This window comes from Manihot esculenta, chromosome 17 (genome assembly GCF_001659605.2).
Source record: "Manihot esculenta cultivar AM560-2 chromosome 17, M.esculenta_v8, whole genome shotgun sequence".
NCBI classification, from domain to species: Eukaryota; Viridiplantae; Streptophyta; class Magnoliopsida; order Malpighiales; family Euphorbiaceae; genus Manihot; species Manihot esculenta.
Window position 1 is genome coordinate 925,325 of NC_035177.2, and position 15,603 is coordinate 940,927.

At 39.2% G+C, this 15,603-nt stretch overlaps 1 protein-coding gene across 2 annotated transcripts; it reads right to left on the reverse strand.

Annotated features, from left to right (window-relative positions):
• Nucleotides 1-1,603: 1,603 nt before the first annotated feature.
• On the reverse strand, nucleotides 1,604-10,053 carry LOC122722194. Of its 2 annotated transcripts, XR_006349168.1 has the most exons (4): nucleotides 9,673-10,053; nucleotides 4,026-4,710; nucleotides 1,748-2,378; nucleotides 1,604-1,664 (listed from the first exon to the last, which is right to left on the reverse strand). XR_006349168.1 is itself a non-coding variant. In XM_043952348.1 (3 exons), the coding sequence occupies exons 1-3, from the start codon at nucleotides 9,758-9,760 to the stop codon at nucleotides 2,309-2,311; spliced, it is 843 nt and encodes a 280-aa protein (XP_043808283.1). In that variant the 5' UTR covers nucleotides 9,761-10,053; the 3' UTR covers nucleotides 1,624-2,308. The 2 variants fall into 2 exon arrangements, 1 of the variants encoding a protein (XP_043808283.1); XM_043952348.1 differs by having other exon boundaries at nucleotides 1,624-2,378.
• Between the last annotated feature and the right edge of the window lie 5,550 nt (nucleotides 10,054-15,603).

A 15,603-nucleotide genomic window follows, 5' to 3' on the forward strand; every position in this document is an offset into this window, starting at 1 on the left:
ACATTTTCTGTGAAAATAAAAACTTTTCTCTGGACCAAGGCTCAACCTGTGCATGCACTATCTCTGTACTATAGAACCCCTGACTAGAGCTTGCTCTAGATGGGTTAACTCATACCTGTTAAGCCTGGTTTTTCACCTGCTCATAAAACAGTTACATAAACAGACCATGTACACAAAAGATTTACAGTACAAATAACTAAGTCAAGCACAACTCTAACTGTTTACACAACTATTACATCTCTTTAATATTACATGTCCACACTCTTCTATTACAAATCTCTTTACTCTTCCTGTACTCTTCTTGGACTTCCCCTGTACACTGGTCCTGCAAGACTAGGGTTAAGGGAGTGGGATGAGCTCTATAGCCCAGTGAGTAGAACAATAAAACAGGTCATTAAAACATGATCTTATGGAATGCATCATATCACAGACAATTCACATTAAGGGTAAACCTGTCACCAAATAGTCTCAGTAACATTTCTGTGCCAGGGCGTAGAATGGGCTCCTGGTCTTCCTGTCATGTATATCTATATGTGTATATAACACTTGTACTTACCATTGTGCCAGGGCGTAGTCAAAGGCTCCTGGACTTTCCTTATACCTACCAGGGCGTAGTCAAAGGTTCCTGGACTTTCTCAGAGGCTCATTTGGATCATTTAGCATCCATCCACATCAACAAGTAAGTATGCAATGCAACATATTCGTGAATTCTAATGCAATCATCCTATTGCATAATCATGGTGCATGAAAATATGCTAAAAGCATTCAATTTTTCAATTAAAAGTATTAAGTTTAGTTCCACTCACCTCTGGCTATCTCTGGACTGACTCTGCAAACTTTGAAGCAGTACTCACTACTGCTCTCTTTGGTTCCTCTGGTCTGTGCCTACACAGATGGACTCAAATGAGGGACCAAACTAGCTTAAAAACAACTCTATAAAACTCCCCAAAATCCCTTTAAAAGATCCTAAAAGAATCACATAAAGCATGCAAAGAAAGGCTGGACAGGGCACTTTCGGTAGCAGGTTCGGCGGCCGAAAGTCCTCTCCAGAGCCGAAACTCATGCACCTTCAGCGGCCGAATCTCTACTTTCGGCAGCCGAACCCTTTCGGGGGCAAGGTTCGGGGGCTGAAAGGCACTCCAGAGATGAAAGTCCATAACCTTCGGCGGCCGAAACTCCCCTCCAGAGCCAAAAGTCCAAACTCTCGGGGGCAAGCTTAGGCAGCCGAAGCCACCTCCTCAGCACATTCGGCGGCCGAACCTTTCTTCGGCGGCCGAAGCTGGGTTCTTCAGCAAGGCAGAACCTTGCTCTGCCTCACGCCAAAACACACCAATCTTTCCCAAACTCAAACACCATAATTCCTCAACATGCATATACCCAAGTGTATGCTCAAAGGGGTCAAAACTACCTTAAAACCCCAACAAAACAACATAAACAACACACATATACATGTTTTCATCTCAACACATCAAAAACACTCTATTTACCCTAACCATGCAACTCTCCCCATAAACCCCATAAAACTTCCATAAATCACAATAACAAGATCAGGATCTTCACTTACCTCTTGAAACCAAGAAGATGAACGATCCTAACGTGGAGATATGGAGTAACTCTCCTTCAAAACTCTCCAAACTTCAAAACTTATGTTTTTAGCTCAAAACCTTCAAAATAACAAAAAAACCAATCAAACCTTTGCAAGATTTGATGAAAACAGGAAGAATTCTCAAGGAAGAGAGGGTCTCACCTCTGAAAGTGAAAAGAAAAGCTCATTCTTATCCTTTCAATCGACTGAGAGCCTTTTATAGGTGGCTGGCCAGACCACCTTCGGCGGCCTAACGTGAAACCGAAAGCCATGCATGTTCGGCGGCCGAACATCACCTTCGGCGGCCGAACCTGGCTTTTCTGCCTTGGTTATTTTCTCTCAAAAACTCATGTAATTTTAACTTTAAAACATTAAAACATTCTCTAATACTTTAGAAAAATATTATTCTTACCCTTCTAAAGGATTCCAACATCCTAGATCCCACCGAAAAGTAGAATTCCGATGTCGGATTCTAGCCGGGTATTACACGCTTGAGGTGCTTATTAGAATCTGTCATGCTTACTCAAGTGAAAAGGACTTCTAAAGGCTAAAAGTATAATTTAGTAGGTCAATCTATGAATATTGAAAGCTTGAAAACTAAACTGAAACATGGTAAAGAGTTTAGTAGGTTAAAAGTGTGAATATGAAAAGTTTAAAGATAAAATTTGGTTTAGTCCTTCATTTTCTTTACCTTTTCACCTAAACCCTGCATGTGTCACCTAGCTATACATGAAAGACATGATTAAGCATAAAAGAAAAAAGCTCGTCTCCTTTCTCCTTATGATGGCCGAACCTACACCAAAAAGAAAAGAAATTTTATTTTGTATTCTTTTCTTCCATATTCACCGTATTTCTTTATAAAGAAAAAAATCTTCATTCAAGCAAATCCTTTCCTAAGTTAAATAATCAGCAAAAAAACTATAAAAAAGGAGGAAATGAGGAGAGAAGTTTAAGTGTTTAAGCGATAAGTGATAGAAATTGAAAATTAGGTTAGACAAATATGTTCTTCCATACTTTTAATTAATTTTATATTGTTAAATGAATTAAAACTCCTATTTTTCTTATTCTTTGTAAAAAACAAATTCAAAAGGAGGAAGGTACATCAAAGGGGAAAGATAAGAAAAAAGAATAACTAAGGTGTACATAATCTTTTGAAAAAAAATTGTGCAAAAGATTTTGTGTTTATATGATTTTTCTGTTTTCCTTTGATTTCCTCATAAATATGTGAAATTAGGGATTGATTTTACTTGCTGAAAATATTGGTTTGATTGTATAAATATGTACTATGAATGTTGGAATAGTATTTGAAAGGCTTTAAGTAAAGAAATTTAGCATGGAAGTTAAAAGTGCAGACCTAGTAGGATAGGTTTTAACAGGGCAGTATGTGTTAGCAACTTCATAAATCATTGTGTAGCTATCAAAATTACGCCTAAAATATACTAAATTAAATTTGAGATAAAGAGCTAAAACTTTTATGAATTAACCAAATTCTGAATCTGTAGGTGATTTTTGACTCGCGGTTGTCGAAACCGGTCAAAAATAACCTTTCTGGTTATCAACAATTTACAACTGAAGATAGTGGTGAAATGATCGAATCTACAGAGAATTGAAAACTTATTTATTTTTCTCAACAAGACCAAGAGAATTAACTGAAATAACAATAAATAAAAAATGAGATAAAAACTGAAAGTGGGATCAAATGAGATAAACTGAAAATTGGAATAAAAAACTGTCAACAAAATAACAGGGGGGTTTGATATTGATTGTAGTAAACTAAAATTGAGAATAATAAAGGAAAGCAAGTAATAAAATAAAGAGTAATCAATAATGAGAAAGTTCCAGTTGAAGTATTGGATCCACTTTAGTTGTTGAGATTGATCACAGACACTTTGTTCTTTTGGGTTGATTCAATAGATTAGTTTATGGAGATGGAAGACACTTCTCACCACCATTATCTCTTCTTATGATTAAATTAATTAGGGAACGTCCTCTGATTAATTACTAATTAACAAATTGCTAAGGAACGTCCTTAGACCTTAGGCATCAAAACAATTGCCAATTGCATTAAGAAATAGAGAGATCCAATCCTAGCTACCCAAATGTATGGAGATAACGCTAGATCATGCAATTTCCTTGGGTTTTATCCCAAGTGTTCTCATGTAAGAATAACCCAAGCAATTACGGATTTAAATTATTCAAACTAACAAATAATTATTTTGCAATAAAAAATCAACGTAGATCTCAATAACAAAATAATATGAAAATTAAATATGAAATTGCATGAATATTGAATTCCCAAAATTTAAACAATATTTGATCAAGTCTCACAATCCATTAACCAACTAAAACTTCAACCAATATTCAATTAGATGAAAGAAATTAGCCACTCATTGGCTAAATTAAAAATATAAAATAAATAAAAGAGAAAATAAATAAAAACCGAAGGAATTCTTGCGCCGAGGCTGGAGGAAACTGCCGAATTGGAGAAAATTCTCTCTGTCCCAATTGTTCGCTGAAGAGCTCTTTAAATAGGTGCAGAGGAGCGATGCTAAATTGGAAATTTTGGTCTACGTGTGAGAGCGTTGAAGCCGTTGGTGGGTCCTCGTGCGTGATTTGTCCACATGAAGTGCTGGTGAGCATGGATGATGAAGGTGGGTCCATTTGGTCCATGTGAAGTGCTGCCCGTTGAGCTTGTGCATGAGTGTTGGTCCATTTGCGCACTTGGCCCAAGGTGAAGGAGTGTGCGGGAGCTGGGGCGTGAGTGTTGAGCGCCTGGTGGGGGCCACGGCGTGAAGGTTGAGGATTTGTGCTTGGTCCATTCGCGTGAATTGATGGATTGGTGTGGGCCATGTGCAAGTGAAAGGTGCTGGAGTTGATGACGCGGGCCCAATGGCGTGAAGCGTGGGTGTGCACGGGCCATGAATTCCCGTGTGCGTGAACGGTCCATACGGAGGATGCGCCGGCCCATGTGCAAGAATGGACTTGATCCACGTGAGAGAATGAGCTTGAATATTTAATTTCCAAAATATTTTGACTTGAATCCGGCTTGGCAGACTTGCTCTCTTTTACTCCAAATAAGACAGTTTTAGGGGGATTTTCTCCAAATTGTCCTTTTACACTATTTTCTGCAAAATAATATTAAAAGCAATAAATTAAACAGAAATCATGTAAATATTCATTAATAATATTAATATAAAATGGACTAAATTATGCTCTATCAAATAGCCCCATACTTAGCCTTTTACTTGTCCTCAAGCAAATAAACATAGTCAAACAAGCTTTCTCACTCTAGATCCTTATTTCCACTTAAACTCTTACTCTAAACACCTATTTTGAAGCATTGCAGTGAATAATATATGCATGAAGATTACTTACCTCCTTTCCTTGTTTCCCTTTGCTTACCATGGCTAGGATTTGTTTTCCTCGAGAGAGACATGCACATTAATTTGTTTAAGACTTTTTCTAGCTTTTGGATTGACTTGCCCTTACCTTGAAGTACTTTATTCAGGCTTTTGCACTTTAGATCTTGCTTGGAAAGGTCACCAACCTATTTTTGATTTGAAGGTTTATATTTTTCAGTTGGTCACCTATCCAAGTGGCTACTTGCCTTATTCATAGTCTTTTGACCATTGGAACAATTTTCAATTTGTTCTTTTGAGGTCTTTGCCTTTGCTGAATTTGCTTTCTCTCAATGATTTGGGCAAATCAACACCAATCGCTAAATCATGTCATGTCACATTAAGTTCATTCACACAATTTTAATTTATTCTCAATCAATTGAGGGTCATCAATATATTTTTCACCATGGCAAACTCAAAGATTCAATTCAAAAAGCAATTCTCAAGTATGAATATAACTCACTGCAATTGATTCAACATAAGTTTAAAGAGTCATAACATCAATGGGGTCATGGAAAGAAAAGCTCATCCAACATAGTTCATCAATTTTGAGTAGAGTAAAACAAAAAGAAGAAGATGGTTGAGTTTGTGTGTGTATTATTGAAAACAAAAATAAACTGAAAGAAAACTGAAAGGATAAATCGTATAACTGAAATTTTTTTTTTAAATTTTTATTTTATTTTATTTTTTTTTTTTGAAAAATCTGAAAGGAGAAATTGCAAAAGAGAGAAGAAGAAATTTTTTTTTTTAATTTTTTTTATTTTTTTATTTTTTTTTTTATTTTTTTATTTTTTTTTTTGAAAATTCTGAAAGGAGAAATTGCAAAAGAGAGAAGAAGAAGATAGAAAGAAAGAAGAAGAGAAGGAGAGGAAGATATATGCACCCCCACACTTAAATCATGCATTGTCCTCAATGTAAAAGAAGAGAGAAAAAGAGAAGAGAAGAGAAGAGAACAAATGAAACTGAGTACTCCCCTAGGGTGTGGTGTGCATGGCATGATTACTACTTAGACCGAGAGAGTGGAATTTCTTTCACTACTTGTACTGCGAATCCTTCATAATATGGTTTCAATCGATGCCCATTTACTTTGAAGATTTTTCCAGTTTCTATGCTTTTGATGTCTACAGCTCCATGGGGGTAGGCATGTTCCATAATGAATGGTCCAATCCACCTAGATCGTAGCTTTCTTGAAAACAATTTCAAACGAGAGTCAAAGAGTAAAACTTTATCACCAACCTCAAATTGTTTTCTTGAAAGATGACTGTCATGGGAGGCTTTGGTTTTTGCTTTGTAGTTCCAAAAGTTCTCATATGCATCTCGTCTTATCTCTTCTAGCTCTTGTAGTTGTAACTTGCGATGGTGTTCAGCTTCTTTGAGGTCCATGTTGCAATTCTTTATAGCCCAATATGCCTTGTATTCAAGTTCAACTGAAAGGTGACAAGCTTTTCGATAGACCAATCAATAAGGAGACATACCTATGCGGGTTTTGTAGGCTGTTCTGTAGGCCCATAAAGCATCCTCCAATCTTGAGCTCCAATCCTTTCGGTTAGGAGAAACCGTCTTTTCAAGGATGGCTTTGATTTCTCTATTGGATACTTCAGCTTGCCCATTTGTCTGAGGGTGGTAGGCTGTGGATGTTCTATGGATCACATTGTGCTTTTTGAGAAGACTTCCTACTACCTTGTTGCAAAAGTGGGTCCCCCTATCACTGATGATTGCTTTTGGTGCTCCATGTCTGGCAAAAATGTTGGTCTTCACAAAGTCTATAACTGCTTTAGCATCATCAGTCTTTGTTGCTCTAGCTTCCACCCATTTGGACACATAATCCACTGCAAGGATGATGTAAGTGTATCCAAAGGATGGTGGGAATGGGCCCATGAAGTCAATACCCCATACATCAAACACGTCACAGACCATGATGGGGTTTTGTGGCATTTGACTCCTTTTGTTCAAATTTCCAGTTTGTTGACATCTGGCACAAGATCTGCAAAACAGAAAGGCATCTCGAAACATAATGGGCCAAAATAGGCCACTTTCAAGTATCTTATGCGCAGTTTTTTATTGGACCAAAGTGTCCACCACAGCTATATGAATGACAAAAAGTAAGCATAGAAGCTATTTCTTGATCTGGGATACATCTCCTTATCATCTGATCAGCACAATGTTTCCACAAATATGGCTCATCCCAAACATAGTATTTGGCATCTTTCTTTATCTTGTCTTTAGTGTGCCTTGGCATGTCAGAGGGTAGGTTACCTGTGGCCAAGTAGTTCACCATGTCTGCGTACCATGGTTCATCAGTTTGAGCAAGGAAGATTTGTTCAAGGAGATCATCCTTACATTCTTCAGATTCAGGAGGGTGTTGCAAAGGAGGACTAGAAGAGCTTGCTTGTGTTGGAGTCTTGTCAGAAAGGGTTTCAGATTGCTTACCTTGCGCAGGACTGGCCTTAGGGGGCTCCTTGTGTGCAAAACTGGATTGCAGAAGAGGATTGGTGGGTGAGCTTTGCGTTGGGAGCTGAAGAGTTGCGCATGAAGGTGTTTCAGATGGCGCAAGGCTCTTCTGCGCATCTTTCTGGAGGGAGTCTCCCTCATTCTATGCTTGACTGTAAACTATCTATTGGATGCTACAGACAATTTCTTTTAGTTCTGGCTCTGTCTGGCTATCAATCTGTACCTGACCAGTATCTCTGCAGAAATCACGGTTAAGAATATCATCTTGATTTTCATTAAAAATTTCCTGGCTCAAGCAGTCAACAATATTAAGATCATAAACAGGGGACATATCATATGGATATTTCATAGCATCATAGACATTAAATTTAATCACTTCCCCTTCAAATTCCATAGTGAGAGTACCATCATGCACATCAATCTTAGTTCTAGCAGTACTCAAGAAAGGACGTCCAAGAAGAATGTCAGAACTAGCATTGCAACTATCTTCCTTAGTATCAATCACATAAAAATCAGCAGGAAAGACAAGTTCATTTACTTGAACTAACACATCTTCTAGAACACCTATGGGATATACCACAGATCTATCAGCTAATTGAATCACAACTCTTGTTTCTTTGAGTGCACATGCATTGAGAGATTTATAGATGGAGAGAGGCATAACATTGATGGATGCACCAATATCACACATGGCTTTCTTAATTCCAACATTCCCAATTTTGCAAGAGATAGCAAACATACCTTTGTCCTTGCATTTAGTAGGGAGTTCTCTTTTGATTACTGCAGTAACTACCTCACCTACACTTACTTTTTCTCTTTCAGCAAGCTTTCTTCTATTAGTGCAAAGCTCTTTTAGAAATTTTGCGTACCTGAAAATTTGCTTAACAGCGTCTAGCAGTGGTATGTTGATTTCCACTTTTCTGAAAGTCTCAAGGATCTCCTTTTCTTCTTTTTATTTTTGTGTTCTTTCAAATCTCTTCGGAAAAGGAAGTGGAATGTGGAAGCTTACCTTTGGATTAGTCTTTTGTACAGGGGGAGCTGCAGATGGCGTTGGAGAGGCTTCAGGTGACTTTGGCTCTTGTGCAAGTGTTTCAGAGGGCACAAGGATGGTTTCAGATTGTGTTGGTCTTCGCTTTTCTTCCTCACATCTAGCATCTTGAAGTTCTTTCCCACTTCTCAAAGTAATGGCACTGACATTTTGTCTGGGATTGGTTTCAGTTTGAGAAGGGAGCTTACCTTGGGATTCAATTCTTCTAACGGATGTGTCCAATCCGTCCAGACGCTGAGTGATGGTCTGTAAAGTACTTACGAAGGACTCCATTATCTTTTCAAGGTGCTAGTCTGATCTTGAAGGTGCTGGTTGACCTTGGTCTCTTTGGTAGTTTTGGTAATTCTGAGTATTGTTGGACTTTCCATAGCTGAAATTGGGATGGTCTCTCCAACTAGGATTGTATGTATTAGAATATGGATCATGTCTAGGCTGGTTGTTGTACCTTCCAATAGCATTGACTTGGTGATGGTCTTCTTGGAATGTGGGACATTGATCAGTTGGGTGGCCTTCATAGGCACAGATCCCACATGGCCTAGGTGGTGGAATTGCTTGAGCTTGTTGAGCTTGGCTAAGGACAATCTTTTCCACAAGAGAAGTCAGTTTTGAAACCTGATATTCAAAAGCGGATGTACTTACCTCATAGACTCCTCTTTGCTTTTCTTCTCCATATTGCCTAGATGAGGCTGCAAGAGTGGAGATTAGTTCTTTCATCTCTCTTGGTGTTTTGCCTGCAATGGATCCTCCACAAGCTACGTCAATATATCTCCTTTCGGAAGGGGTTAATTCTCCATAGAAGAATTGCATAAGTGACCTGTCTGACATATCATGTTGTGGACAACCTGTGCAAAGTCTTTCAAACCTTTCCCAATAATCATATAAGTCTTCAGTTGGTTTTTGTTTTATGCTAGTGATTTCTCTTATTATGCCAATTGATTTAGATGGGGGAAAGTATTTGTCCAAAAAGGTTTGGACCATATCAGCCCATGAAGTTATAGATCTAGGTGGCAAATAAAATAACCAATCTTTAGCATAGTCATCTAATGAAAAAGGGAAAGATCTTAATTTAACATGATCTTCAGAAACACCTTGAGGTGTCATAGATGAACAGACAATGTTGAATTCTTTCAAGTGCTTGTGTGGATTTTCATTTTACAAACCTCTAAATTTAGGGTGATGATGAATCAAACCTGATTTTAGTTCAAAGGCAACTGTTAGAGGCGGGTAGGCGATGCAAAGTGGTGCATGATCACCTACGGGTATTGCTAACTCCCTCATGGTTCTTTCTCTTTATTCTTGGGGCCTAACTGCTGGATTTTCTTGAACTATTTGGTCTTGAACAGCATGTCCATTATGGGCAGGAGCTAGTGCTTGAGGTTCTGCCATTGGTGCAGCTTGTTGGTAAAATTCGGTTGCTTCAGATGAAGCTTCTGCGGCTTGCTTTCTAAGTCTTCTGAGAGTGCGTTCAATTTCTGGATCAAAGGGCAGTGTGCCCCTGCGTTCAGATCTGGTCATGAAAAGAAAATTAAACAAGTAAAATCAATTCCCGGGCAACGGCGCCAATTTTTGACTCGCGGTTGTCGAAGCTGGTCAAAAATAACCTTTCTGGTTATCAACAATTTACAACTGCAAATAGTGGTGAAAGGATCGAATCCACAGAGAATTGAAAACTTATTTATTTTTCTCAACAAGACCAAGAGAATTAACTGAAATAACAATAAACAAAAAATGAGATAAAAACTGAAAGTGGGATCAAATGAGATAAACTGAAAATTGGGATAAAAAACTGTCAACAAAATAATAGGGGGGTTTGAGATTGATTGTAGTAAACTAAAATTGAGAATAATAAAGGAAAGCAAGTAATAAAATAAAGAGCAATCAATAATGAGAAAGTTCTAGTTGAAGTATTGGATCCACTTTAGTTGTTGGGATTGATCACAGACACTTTGTTCTTTTGGGTTGATTCAATAGATTAGTTTATGGAGATGGAAGACGCTTCTCACCACCATTATCTCTCCTTATGATTAAATTAATTAGGGAACGTCCTCTGATTAATTACTAATTAACAAATTGCCAAGGAACGTCCTTGGGCCTTAGGCATCAAAACAATTGCCAATTGCATTAAGAAATAGAGAGATCCAATCCTAACTACCCAAACGTATGGAGATAACGCTAGATCATGCAATTTCCTTGGGTTTTATCCCAAGTGTTCTCATGTAAGAATAACCCAAGCAATTACAGACTTAAATTATTCAAACTAACAAATAATTATTTTGCAATAAAAAATCAACGTAGATCTCAATAACAAAATAATATGAAAATTAAATATGAAATTGCATGAATATTGAATTTCCAAAATTTAAATAATATTTGATCAAATCTCACAACTCATTAACCAACTAAAATTTCAACCAATATTCAACTAGATGAAAGAAATTAGCCACTCATTGGCTAAATTAAAAACATAAAATAAATACAAGGGAAAAGAAATAAAAACCGAAGGAATTCTTGTGCCGAGGCTGGAGGAAACTGCCGAATTGGAGAAAATTCTCTCCATCCCAATTGTTCGCTGAAGAGCTCTTTAAATAGGTGCAGAGGAGCGATGCTAAATTGGAAATTTTGGTCTACGTGTGAGAGCGTTGAAGCCGTCGGTGGGTCCTCGTGCGTGATTTGTCCACATGAAGTGCTGGTGAGCGTGGATGATGAAGGTGGGTCCACTTGGTCCATGTGAAGTGCTGCCCGTTGAGCTTGTGCATGAGTGTTGGTCCATCTGCGCGCTTGGCCCAAGGTGAAGGAGTGTGCGGGAGATGGGGCGTGAGTGTTGAGCGCCTGGTGGGGGCCACGGCGTGAAGGTTGAGGATTTATGCTTGGTCCATTCGCGTGAATTGATGGATTGGTGTGGGCCATGTGCAAGTGAAAGGTGCTGGAGTTGATGACGCGGGCCCAATGGCGTGAAGCGTGGGTGTGCACGGGCCGTGAATTCCCGTGTGCGTGAACGGTCCATGCGGAGGATGCGCGGGCCCATGTGCAATAATGGACTTGATCCACGTGAGAGAATGAGCTTGAATATTTAATTTCCAAAATATTTTGACTTGAATCTGGCTTGGCAGACTTGCTCTCTTTTACTCCAAATAAGGCAGTTTTAGGGGGATTTTCTCCAAATTGTCCTTTTACACTATTTTCTGTAAAATAATATTAAAAGCAATAAATTAAGCAGAAATCATGTAAATATTCATTAATAATATTAATATAAAATGGACTAAATTATGCTCTATCAGTAAGACAATGTAAATAGAAGTAAATCTAAATTGGACACAGTAATAGAGCATCCGGAATAGAGTGAATTGATTATACTATAACTAATTATGTACTCAATAAAATTAGTTAAGACTAGTGCCAAATGAATCTTAATAAGTATACCTAAAACTTTATAGGTGACACTTAAACTTGAATTTGTATGAAAATGCATCCCTCTGATATGTTTTTTGATACTGTAAACAAGTATCACTATTGGACTGATTAAGACCTTATTAAGCAGCTTGTAAATAAAAGTTCATAACTTATGCTAGGTGATCAGATTTGAATGAATTATACCTTGTTGGAAAGATAAGATATAAATATACATATTTTATGAAGAAACTGAAGTTAAATTGTAGTTTTAAACTACTTGAAAAGTTGATGCAATAAATAGCAGAATGCAGTTCTCTTGAATTGGAATGCATAAAAATTGACATGCTTGCTTAATCTGTAAGAATTATGCACATGCTTGCTTATCATACTTGATTTTCGCACGTACTTGCTTATCATACTTGATTTTCGCACGTACTTGCTTATCATACTTGATTTTCGCACGTACTTGCTTATCATACTTGATTTTCGCACGTACTTGCTTGATAATAAAACTTATTTGTGCATGATAATTTGAGTAAAACTTGCCATTCTTTACTTGTTAGTGGTATGAAATGTAAGAAGTGAATTGACTTGATGCAATATTAGAATTCTAAGTCGACAAAGTTTTGTATTATTTGTCATGAGTTTCTCTGTAACAGCCCGAAAACCGATACCCCTCTGTAACGGCCCAAACTGCTCGGCGCTAGGATCCAGATCGGCTTAAGGCCGCCGGGACCCGTAGCAAGCCAAACATACCTCCTATCACTTGGTCAAATCCCATACATGATCAAAACTTTAACATAAAAACTGAAACATCTGATGTATAAACCGAGCTTGACCTGTATGCAACATAACTGGAAACATAAAGAACCCCCTTACTAGAGCCCTCAAAACTCTAGCTGGGTCAACATAACATACATCAAGCTGGGATCACATCCAAAGAACTAGAACCTAACCTGTACATGCATCAAACCACAAACATGAGACCTCCACTAGGGTCCCCATCAAACACTAGCGTGGTAAACAACACATGCCACAAGTTTAGCTCAAACACAACTCAAACATAAAACCATAACATACATCATGTAATAAAAAGGGACTAACCAAGTCTTAGGGCCAAGCACAGTACTAATCCATAAACATAACTCTACTATACTTTACATTACATAACATTTCATTGTCTTACAATCCATTATCTCAGTTTACATTACATCATGTCCACACTAACACTAATCTAATACAAAAGCAAAGCCTTAACTCTTGAGACTTCCCGATCTTCCTCAAACCTGCAACACTGGGGTTAGGGGAGAGGGGTGAGCTAAAAAGCCCAGTGAGTAGAAATAAGGAAAACAGTTCATTAATTACATGCTTTCATGAAATGCGTCATAGCACAAACAAATCATATCACGGATTGGACCCAACCCCAAAACATCCCTTCCAGTCTCAGTATGCCCGGCCCAGCCGGGTCTCACAACCTTCGTATGCCTGGTCCGGCCAGGTCTTACAACAACTGGATATGTATGCCTGGCCCGGCCAGGTCTCACAACATCTCTAAGGCTAGTGGGGTCGTCCTTGGTCTAATCTCCATCAACAGTAAATAATGCAATGCTTCATATTCGTGTAACTAGTGCAATCAACCTATTACATATAAACATGATGCATGAGCATGCTTTAGGCATTTGGTTTCATAAAATAAAGATTAAGTTTAGTTCTACTCACCTCTGGCAGACGCTGAACTGACTCTGCAACTGCTAACACTGATGGCCTCCTCGATCCCTCGGGTCCGATCCTACACAGGTGGACTCGAATGAGGTGCCAACACACTCTAAACAACTCATAAACAACTCCCCAAAAACCCTCTAAAACATCACTTAAACATGCATAGAAAACAACCTTGAAAAGGCTGGACAGGGCACTTTCGGCGGCACCTTTGGCGGCCGAACCCTCCCTCCAGAGACGAAACTCGGGCACTTTCGGCGGCACCTTCGGCGGCCGAAAGTCCCACTCCAGAGACGAAAGTCAGGCACTTTCGGCCGCCGAATCCTCCCTTCGGCGGCCGAAAGTCTGCTTTCAAGCCAAAACTCAACTTTCGGGGGCAAGGTTAGGCGGCCAAACCATGCATCCAAGGCAGGTTCGGCGGCCGAAGCCACTTTCGGCGGCCGAACCTGAGTTCTTCCCAGAAGGGCAGAACTCAGCTTCTCATGCATTCAAGCCTCCCAAACCTTCCAAACACCCCAAAACAAGCACCCAACTTAACCAAAACATGCATACACCCTTAACCATACACAAAGGAGCTTAACAACTTGATTAAACTCCAAAAACAACATCAAAAGCATACATAGACAGTTTATGACCCACATAGGCCAAAACCATCAAAACAACCCAAATCTTCACATACTCTCTCCCCATCATGCATACTTACTCCCACATGCATAACCTAGCCTAAACCTTCAACATAGCATCATATAAACATACATGAGCATCACATAACATACATTGGGCATAAAACCCACATAAACCTAAACATGCATATCTACCCATACTCAACCATTAAAACCTCTTAAAACTTCATTAAAACATAAAGGAAAGCAAGGATCTACACTTACCTCTTGAAGATCGAGGGGTGGTGCGATCCCTAACTCGGAGGTGTGGAGGATCCAAACTCCAAAAGCCTCCAAGCTCCCAAAACTTCTATTTAAGCTTCAAATCTTCAAAACAATGGTGGAACTCATGAAAAACTTGAGGGATGGGTAGAGAAAACATGAAAATGACCAGAAGAGGGCAAAAACTCACCTGAGCTCAAGAATGGGGAGAAACTCGCCCATTTCCGATCTGAGGGCTCTTTATAGGTGGCCTGGTCGAAGACCTTCGGCGGCCTAACGTGCCCCCTAAACTCATGCAGGTTTGGCGGCCGAACTTGACTTTCGGCGGCCGAACCTTGGCTCGTTCAAACAAGACTTTCGGAGGCCAAAAGCACTCCCGAAGCCTTCCCATGTTCGGCGGCCAAACTTCACTTTCGGCGGCCGAACCTGGCAAACGCCTCCTTGGTCTTTTCTTTTCAAAACTCAATTCTTTTCCATTTAAAACCATGAAATCAGTAAAAACATTTTAGAAAACACCTTTTACCCCTCTAGAAGCCTCTAGCATCTTCGGAATTCCAGATTCCAATGGAGATCCCGCCGGAAGGTAGGGATTCCGATGCCGGAATCTGGCCGGGTATTACATTCTTCCCCCGTTTAAGAACATTCGTCCCCGAATGTTCCACAAACAAACAGGCATTCTGAAAACATAACATTAATCATACGTAAACAAGCAAGCAAAACCTAAAACCTCTCTCCAAAGAGAGACACAGGTACTGCTGGAGTATAAACTCCCGGTCTTTCAAACATATCTTAGCAATACCCAACCTTCTCCTGAACTCCACAAGCTTCCGCTGCGCTACTCTGATCCTTTCTCTTCTCTCTTCATCTTTACTAACTGACTTCTTCTCACAGCTAGCCCAAAACTAACTCTAACTCTCACAGGTAGTACCCGAATTTCAGATCTATCTTGGAAAACAACCAGCTCCTACTAGCTGTCCCAATAGATCATCTATCCTGCATGGGAATACCTGCCCTTGGTAGTGACCTTGGTCAACTGTTTACAGTCGTTACAAAGTCTCAAGGATCTATCCTTCGTTTCCCACAACAACACTGGAGCAATCCAGGGTGAGGTACTAGGTCGGATAAAAC

Excerpts from the sequence above, each read along its gene's own strand:
- LOC122722194 (XM_043952348.1), bottom strand. The coding sequence starts at position 9,760 with ATGAGGGAGTTAGCAATACCCGTAGGTGATCATGCACCACTTTGCATC. Across the intron at positions 4,711-9,672 it reads TGCCTTTGAACTAAAATCAG|AAAATAGTGTAAAAGGACAA; the intron begins GTTTGATTCATC and ends ATTATTTTGCAG. Across the intron at positions 2,379-4,025 it reads TCGGCGCAAGAATTCCTTCG|GTTCGGCCATCATAAGGAGA; the intron begins GTTTTTATTTAT and ends TTTTTGGTGTAG.